The 10,444-nt window shown below is 43.9% G+C and overlaps 1 protein-coding gene across 4 annotated transcripts in view; it reads right to left on the bottom strand.

Moving 5' to 3' along the window:
- Positions 1–421: 421 nt before the first annotated feature.
- LOC143288209 (uncharacterized) overlaps positions 422–10,444 on the bottom strand; it is a 15,978-nt gene continuing 5,955 nt past the window's right edge. For all 4 annotated transcript variants that reach the window (XM_076596543.1, XM_076596540.1, XM_076596541.1 and 1 more), the window contains exons 4-7: positions 8,142–8,288; positions 6,186–6,289; positions 3,460–3,565; positions 422–1,810 (exon numbers count right to left, since the gene is read on the bottom strand). In XM_076596543.1, the coding sequence (XP_076452658.1) occupies positions 1,625–1,810; positions 3,460–3,565; positions 6,186–6,289; positions 8,142–8,288 (543 nt within the window). In that variant the 3' untranslated portion in view covers positions 422–1,624. The remainder of the gene's footprint in view (positions 1,811–3,459; positions 3,566–6,185; positions 6,290–8,141; positions 8,289–10,444) is intronic.

Below are 10,444 nucleotides of genomic sequence, written 5' to 3'. Positions count from 1 at the left end.
TGCAAAGAGTAACAGAATAAAGAAATACATCTCCCTCTGACAAATAATCATCACAGAAATGACAGAGATGAGATGCAGACCAGTGATACAGAATAAAGAAATACATCTCCCTCTGACAAATAATCATCACAGAAATGACAGAGATGAGATGCAGACCAGTGATACAGAATAAAGAAATACATCTCCCTCTGACAAATAATCATCACAGAAATGACAGAGATGAGATGCAGACCAGTGATTCTGCTTTCAAATGAGAGGGGATCAGGGATAATTCTTCTACCTAGCTTCCTCCCTCCCTCCCTCCCTCCCTCCCTCTCTCTCTCTCTCTCACACACACACACACACACACAAACAAACACTCACATACACAAGCACAAACACACACACAAACAAACACTCACACACACAAGCACAAACACACACACACACACACACAAACACTCACACACACAAGCACAAACACACACACACAAACAAACACTCACACACACAAGCACAAACACACACAAACACTCACACACACAAGCACGAACACACACACACACACAAACAAACACTCACACACACAAGCACAAACACACCCACACACACACACAAACACTCACACACACAAGCACAAACACACACACACACACAAACACTCACACACACACACACTCAAGCACAAACACACACACACACACACACACACACAACCACTCACATACACACACACACACACACACCAGCTGCTGACCATCAAACCACACTCAAATGTAAAGTTCCACACACAAACAAGTATAATACTTCAGTTGTAAGTGTAATGCACCCAATTAATCATGTTCATACACACAATATCTTAACATGTGTAGAGATGACCGAGTCGGAATGAATAACGACTTTCACGATTACACTGACATAAGACATCAATCAGCAACAGCTATGTAGCTGTCAGTAAATTATGTTCACCTTCTTTATTCTATTTTTCCTCTGTCTTTTTTCAGGCAGATTGGAGAAAAGGTGTGACTGGGGGGAGGGGAGGGGAGGGGGGGTGGTGGTGGAGGGAAGGGCGTGAGGGAGGGGAGGAAGGGGGTGGTGGTGTTGAACATCATCTAGTATAGTACGCTATTTCATTTTTTTTCCAGATCTGAATTTTCAACCATGATGATAAAATTTCATGTATCAAATGACATTTAAGCATGAGGAAAACTATTCTAATCTACACAGCAATGACATCTTGACACGCCTAACTAAATGCTCTGAACGCCCAATCTGATCTACACAGCAATGACATCTTGACACGCCTAACTAAATGCTCTGAACGCCCAATCTGATCTACACAGCAATGACATCTTGACACGCCTAACTAAATGCTCTGAACGCCCAATCAAAAATAAGCGTTGGACACACAGGTCATAACATGCTGTTGATTTTTAAGTGCAACAGTTCAAGCATAAATGAATTACACTCTAAGTGTAACTGGGCAGTTCTCCACACACACACACACACACACACACACACATGAGCACACACATAATCTGCACACACATGTGCCCACACACACATAAAAACAACACACACCGAAACTTTACTTGCAAACATACACACACACACACACACGCGCGCGCGCGCACACACACTGAGGTCACTGCAGCCTGTGACCCTTGCTGTCAGCCCAGTGTTTCATCAGCACGTCCTGCTGACTGAGCTGCTGTTCGAACCTGCTGCACAGCGTCTTGAGCTGACCGATGGTCACCTCCCGCTCCTTGAGGGTCACAGCCAGTTTCTCCGCTCGATTAACAGCCTCCGCACACCGGCCGCACTCTTTTTTCTGCCACCCCCACATATCACAGGTCAGTACAATACAGTACAATACAGTACAATACAATACAATACACTACACTACATTACACTGCAATACAGCACACCGGCCGCACTCTTTCTGCAACCCCCAGATATCACAGGTCAGTACAATACAGTACAATGCAATACACTACACTACACTACACTACAATACAGCACACCGGCCGCACTCTTTCTGCCACCCCCAGATATCACAGGTCAGTACAATACAGTACAATACAGTACAATACAGTACAATGCAATACAGTACACTAGACTACACTACACTACACTACACTACAATACACTACACTAAAATACACTACACTAAAATACACTACAATGCAGCACACCGGCCGCACTCTTTCTGCCACCCCCAGAAATGACAGGTCAGTACAATACAGTACAATACATGTTAACTGAACCAGCATCTTCCCAGCTGGCAGTCTGCGACACTAACCACTTCACCATGGTCGCTGGTACTGAAAGACTTGACACAGGTGTACATGACAAGACTTGACGCAGGTGAACATGACAAGACTTGACGCAGGTGTACATGACAAGACTTGACGCAGGTGCACATGACAAGACTTGACGCAGGTGTACATGACAAGACCTGACACAGGTGAACATGACAAGACTTGACACAGGTGTACATGACAAGACCTGACACAGGTGTACATGACAAGACTTGATGCAGGTGTACATGACAAGACCTGACACAGGTGTACATGACAAGACCTGACACAGGTGCACATGACAAGACTTGACGCAGGTGTACATGATAAGACTTGACGCAGGTGTACATGACAAGACTTGACGAAAGGTGCACATGACAAGACTTGACGCAGGTGCACATGACAAGACTTGACGCAGGTGCACATGACAAGACTTGACACAGGTGTACATGACAAGACACAGGTGTACATGACAAGACAGGTGTACATGACAAGACTTGACACAGGTGTACATGACAAGACACAGGTGAACATGACAAGACTTGACACAGGTGAACATGACAAGACACAGGTGTACATGACAAGACTTGACACAGGTGTACATGACAAGACACAGGTGTACATGACAAGAATTGACGCAGGTGTACATGACAAGACACAGGTGAACATGACAAGTTTGACACAGGTGTACATGACAAGACTTGACGCAGGTGTACATGACAAGACTTGACACAGGTGTACATGACAAGACTTGACGCAGGTGAACATGACAAGACCTGACGCAGGTGCACATGACAAGACTTGACGCAGGTGTACATGACAAGACACAGGTGAACATGACAAGACTTGACACAGGTGTACATGACAAGACCTGACGCAGGTGTACATGACAAGACTTGACGCAGGTGTACATGACAAGACCTGACGCAGGTGTACATGACAAGACATGACGCAGGTGCACATGACAAGACTTGACGCAGGTGCACATGACAAGACCTGACGCAGGTGCACATGACAAGACTTGACACAGGTGTACATGACAAGACCTGATGCAGGTGTACATGACTTGACGCAGGTGCACATGACAAGACCTGACGCAGGTGCACATGACAAGACACAGGTGCACATGACAAGACTTGACGCAGGTGTACATGACAAGACTTGACGCAGGTGCACTCACAGGTTTGGTGCTGGCCAGAGTCTTCAGGTTGTTGCGCAGACTGTCAGCCTCTTGTCTCAGGCTCTTCAGCTCCAGGTTCAACTCTCCCAGCTGCCTCTGTCTGTCCCTGTGTGCATACACACATCACATCACATCAATGTACATGCCTGTCTGTGTACACGTATCACATCACATCAATGCACATACCTGTCTGTGTGCATGTATCACATCAAACATACCTACCTGTCTGCTGGTAAATCAGTGTATTTACCTGTCTGTGTAAATGTATCACATCAATGTACCTACCTGTTTGTGTGTACATCAGTGTATTTACCTGTCTGTGTGCATGTATCACATCAAACGTACCTACCTGTCTGCTGGTAAATCAGTGTATTTACCTGTCTGTGTAAATGTATCACATCAAATGTACCTACCTGTTTGTGTGTACATCAGTGTATTTACCTGTCTGTGTACATGTATCACATCAATGTACCTACCTGTCTGTGTACATGTATCACATCAATGTACCTACCTGTCTGTGTGTACATCATTGTATTTACCTGTCTGTGGACATGTATCACATCAATGTACATACCTGTCTGTGTGCATGTATCACATCAAACGTACCTACCTGTCTGCTGGTAAATCAGTGTATTTACCTGTCTGTGTACATGTATCACATCAATGTACCTGTTTGTGTGTACATCATTGTATTTACCTGTCTGTGTACATGTATCACATCAATGTACCTACCTGTTTGTGTGTACATCATTGTATTTACCTGTGTGTGTACATGTATCACATCAATGTACCTACCTGTTTGTGTGTACATCAGTGTATTTACCTGTGTGTGTACATGTATCAGATCAATGTACCTACCTGTCTGTGTGTACATCACATCATTGTATTTACCTGTCTGTCAATACACACCACATTATTGTATCTCCTGGAATGTTTACACACATCACATTTGAAACCCCCCCCCAACTATTTGTCTGCGTACACACATCACATCATCGTACCAACCTGTCTGTGTAAACATCACATCATACTACATACCTATTTTTCTCTGGGTGTATATTGCATCATAGAACTTAGCTGTCTCTGTGTGTACAAATCACATCATAGAAAACAGCTGTCTCTGTGTGTACACATCACATCATAGAAAACAGCTGTCTCTGTGTACACATCACATCATAGAAAACAGCTGTCTCTGTGTGTACACATCACATCATAGAACACAGCTGTCTCTGTGTGTACACATCACATCATAGAAAACAGCTGTCTCTGTGTGTACACATCACATCATAGAACATAGCTGTCTCTGTGTGTACACATCACATCACAGAACACAGCTGTCTCTCTGTGTACACATCACATCATAGAAAACAGCTGTCTCTGTGTGTACACATCACATCATAGAACATAGCTGTCTCTCTGTGTACACATCACATCATAGAACACAGCTGTCTCTGTGTGTACACATCACATCACAGAACATAGCTGTCTCTCTGTGTACACATCACATCATAGAACACAGCTGTCTCTGTGTGTACAAATCACTTCAAAGAAAACAGATGTCTCTGTGTGTACACATCACATCATAGAACATAGCTGTCTCTGTGTGTACACATCACATCAAAGAAAACAGCTGTCTCTGTGTGTACACATCACATCATAGAACATAGCTGTCTCTGTGTGTACACATCACATCATAGAACACAGCTGTCTCTGTGTGTACACATCACATCATAGAACATAGCTGTCTCTGTGTGTACACATCACATCATAGAAAACAGCTGTCTCTGTGTGTACACATCACATCATAGAACATAGCTGTCTCTGTGTGTACACATCACATCACAGAACATAGCTGTCTCTGTGTGTACACATCACATCATAGAACATAGCTCTTTGTGTACACATCACATCATAGAACATAGCTGTCTCTCTGTGTACACATCACATCACAGAACATAGCTGTCTCTCTGTGTACACATCACATCATAGAACATAGCTCTTTGTGTACACATCACATCATAGAACATAGCTGTCTCTCTGTGTACACATCACATCACAGAACATAGCTGTCTCTGTGTGTACACATCACATCACAGAACATAGCTGTCTCTCTGTGTACACATCACATCATAGAACACAGCTGTCTCTGTGTGTACACATCACATCATAGAACATAGCTGTCTCTGTGTGTACACATCACATCACAGAACATAGCTGTCTCTCTGTGTACACATCACATCATAGAACATAGCTGTCTCTCTGTGTACACATCACATCATAGAACATAGCTGTCTCTGTGTGTACACATCACATCATAGAACATAGCTGTCTCTCTGTGTACACATCACATCATAGAACACAGCTGTCTCTGTGTGTACACATCACATCATAGAACATATCTGTCAGTGTACACATCATATCCTAGAACATATAATGTCAGTGTATACATCACATCATAGAGCATATGTCTGTGTTCACATCACATCATAGAACAGCTGTCTGTGTGTACATCACACAGACCATAGCTGTCTCTCTGTGTACACATCACATCATATCAAAGAACACAGATGTCCCTCTGTCTTAACATCGTAATCATTTCGTCGATGCTTGTTGGACAGAGTGCAGCCCTTCAACCCAGCACTGCATATCTCTGTGTTTTTGCAAAGGACAGCAAAAGAACTCAGGAGAGAAGCTTTAGTGAGCTGGAAATGCTGCATAAAACTTACAGGGAACTGCTTTTCTGACTCTCCTCCAGTTGTGCCCGGAGTCTTTTGATTGTCAGGTCCTTGTCGGCGATCTCCTTGTCCTTGGCAGCCATCATGTCCTTCATCTGCAATCACCGCACATGTCCTTCATCTACATGTCCTTCATCTGCAATCACTGCACGTCCTTCATCTGCAATCATCTACATGTCCTTCATCTGCAATCACTGCACGTCCTTCATCTGCAATCATCATCATGTCCTTCATCTGCAATCAACGCACATGTCCTTCATCTGCAATCATCATCATGTCCTTCATCTGCAATCATATTCATGTCCTTCATCTGCAATCATCGCACATGTCCTTCATCTGCAATCATCGCACATGTCCTTCATCGGAAATCATCATCATGTCCTTCATCTGCAATCATCGCACAGTATCAACACACAACACACACATGACCAAATAATTATGGGTCATTTCTTGGGAACTTCATCACACGGCACTGGGCATTTCATTTCATCATGGTGCATGGGCATTTCATCATAGGGCACTGGGCATTTCATCATGGGGCACTGGGCATTTCATCACAGGGCACTGGGCATTTCATCATGGGGCACAGGACATTTCATCATAGGGCACTGGGCATTTCATCATGGGGCACTGGGCATTTCATCACAGGGCACTGGGCATTTCATCATGGGGCACAGGACATTTCATCATGGGGCACTGGGCATTTCATCATGGGGCACTGGGCATTTCATCATGGGGCACAGGACATTTCATCATGGGGCACTGGGCATTTCATCATGGGGCACAGGACATTTCATCATGGGGCACAGGGCATTTCATCATGGGGCACTGGGCATTTCATCATGGGGCACTGGGCATTTCATCATGGGGCACAGGACATTTCATCATGGGGCACTGGGCATTTCATCATGGGGCACTGGGCATTTCATCATGGGGCACAGGACATTTCATCATGGGGCACAGGACATTTCATCATGGGGCACTGGACATTTCATCATGGGGCACTGGGCATTTCATCATGGGGCACAGGGCATTTCATCATGGGGCACTGGGCATTTCATCATGGGGCACTGGGTGTGTATACACAAACAGAAGATCAAATACGCACGTTAAAGATCCTGTGATCCATGTCAGCATTTGGTGGGCTACAGAAACAAGAACATACCCAGCCTGCACACTCCTGAAAACGGAGTATGGCTGCCTACATGGCTAGGAAAAACGGTCATAATAATAATAATACATAGTTTTTCTATGGCATGATATCCAGCACCAATGCTGCTCAAAGCGCCTTACATCATCCAGTTGACTATAAACATGCCTTAAAAAAACACATCAACCGCTATCTGACAATGGAAAACATCCAGTGTGTTCATATGAATGAAAAAGCACACTTAAGTGATGAATCAGATTATAAAAGCTATGAAGTAAATAAGGCTTAGATTAAAACAAAGTACATTTCATAGAACACACACACACACACACACACACACACACAGTGAGAAAGAGAGAGAGAGAGAGAGAGACACCCCCCCCCCCCCCACACACACACACACACACACGCAGACCCACATACGACTGAACGTAGGAGTTGCAGCCCACGAACAAAGAAGAAGAAGAAGGGAGGAGAAGCTAAGCGAAGGGACACAGACAGAGAGAAAGAGAGAGACACACACACACACACACACAGAGTGAGAAAGAGAGAGAGAGAGAGAGAGACACCCCCCCCACACACATACACACACACTCACACTCACACCCACATACAACTGAACGTGGGAGTTGCAGCCCACGAAAGAAGAAGAGGAAGAAGAAGAAGAAGAAGAGGAAGAGGAAGAAGGAGAGGAGGAAGAAGAAGAAGAGGAAGAAGAGGAGTAAGGGAGGAGGAGGAGGAGCTAAGCGAAGGGACACAGACAGAGAACAGACAGAGTGAATGCAGAATGCACCCACCTCCTTCTGCAGGTCCTCCAGCCGGGCCTTGGTGACCTGCCCCTGGTCCAGTGCCTCCTGCAGCTGTGTCTGCAGCCTCTGCATCTCCTCCTGCTGCCTGGCCTGCTTCTCCCGCTCCGCGCTCAGCGCTGCTTCGTGGCTGGATTTCTGAACAGGGGAGATATGTGTGTCACACGGCGTTAGAGTGAGTGAGAGAGGGGGGGAGGGCGGGGGGGAGGGAGAGAGAGAGAGAGAGAGAGAGAGAGAGAGAGAGAGAGAGAGATTCAGATGGTTTATTCATATAGGCCACAGCCCCTTTGAAGGGGGATATACAGTGAAATGCTGAAGTCATACATTCAAAAGTCTTCATGATGTAACAAATACACTTCTCCTTTTGAGTGCCCTATACAGATATAGAGCGAACTCCTTGACAGTCTTTGAGAGAGAGAGAGAGAGAGAGAGAGAGAGAGAGAGAGAGAGAGAGAGAAGAATGAACGAATGAACAAACATGTTCATTCAACAGAGGTTGTGGCCCCTCATGAGGGAATAAAGTGAACACACATCAAACTATGATGCTGTCACATATTTCAGGACGATCTGGAACAGAAAATGTTTAACTTTATCTGACTGACCAAATATTCAAAGTTGAATGCATTGGCCAATGATCTGTCAGAATTTCTCCTCTCCTCTCTGTTCCCCCTCCCCCACCACCCTACCCACCATTCTTCTAATTTTTTTTTCTTCATGTTTCTCTTCTATCAGGCTGATTCCTCTGGTGATAATAAATTTAATCTCATGTTAATATTGATATTAGCATTATTCTACTACATTATGTATTGTTTGTTTATTTGTTTTATTTCATTATTTCATTACTTACTGTTTATGAATGTTATTTGATGCAATTGATAATATGGTTCATCAGCCGTCATGTTAAAATTGAAGTGCAACGTTGTGAGCACAGTATAAGCTTTAAGCTTGTTGATGCTCTTTTGTTATTGATTGCATTGTAATCATGTGTATTGTTGAACAATTAAAGATTATTTAAACCAAAACGTTTAACTATTAAATTTAGCAATGCATACACAAAAAAGCACAGTTCACAAACCACACTGTGGATTTTGAATGCTTTATACAGATATATAGCGAACTGTTTTACAGTGGATTCCTTTGTTGATGACATAAGCAAGGACCGCTGAAACAAAGATGGATGACGATAATATTGTTGTGGAATTAACTGATGCCTAAGATCATTCAAGGCAGGGCAACATAACACAAAATGAAGTTCATTTTCTTCAGGAAAGGGAAGAGAGAGAGAGAGAGAGAGAGAGAGAGAGAGAGAGAGAGAGAGAGAGACAGACAGACAGACAGACAGACAGACAGACAGACAGACAGAGAGAGAGAGAGAGAGAGAGAGAGAGAGAGAGAGAGTTAGTGTGTGTGTTTGAATGCGCATGTCTGTGTGTGTGTGTGCTGTGTGTGCATGCATGCATGTGCATGTGTGTGCGTGAGTGCGTGTGCATGTGTGTGTGTGTGTGCTTTTGTATGTGAGTGAACATGTTTGCGAACAGACATTCAAGTCTATATCAGCGTGTGTTTAATAAGACCCAGACTATTCTTAGAAAGATCACACCATCACACTCACAATCCATTCCATACAAGTGCAGACACAGTGCACATCACAGACACACACCACAGCGCACTACCCCAAGTCAGTTTACACATTGCTCTACACTACAACACAGTACAGTTTACTGAGAATGCACTCACGCTCATACACCACACCATACCACTCCAGATCAAGTCAGACACTGCACTAAGCCATACAGAACAGTATCCGACTACACAACATTACAAAACACTACACACTTCACCATATCACATGTCACTCCAGTCCGCTCCAATGCACAACACCACACTGCAACGCAATGCGATACACTACACTACACTACACTGCACTGCACTGCACTACACTAAACTGAACTGTGCTACTCTAAACGACACTGAACTACACAGCACTGCACTACTTTACAGAAATCAACACTCAACCACACTACACCAAACTACACTACACCAAACCCCACTATAGAATACTACATGATACACTACACTTCAGGAGACAACACCACGCCACACCTTCCTACATTACACAATACAGAATGCTTTACTTATCTCCAAAGAGAAATTAACTTGTGGTGTGTAAAACACATAAACAATGTACAAAAATCACAGTCATTCAATGTATTACACAGAAGACAAAAAAGCATGAATACCAACTTTAAGTAATTCCCACATACAGTAATCACAGTCACACAATGCAATAATCA

Source organism: Babylonia areolata, chromosome 12 (assembly GCF_041734735.1).
Source record: "Babylonia areolata isolate BAREFJ2019XMU chromosome 12, ASM4173473v1, whole genome shotgun sequence".
Taxonomy (NCBI): Eukaryota; Metazoa; Mollusca; class Gastropoda; order Neogastropoda; family Buccinidae; genus Babylonia; species Babylonia areolata.
This window is presented reverse-complemented; position numbering and strand designations above follow the sequence as displayed.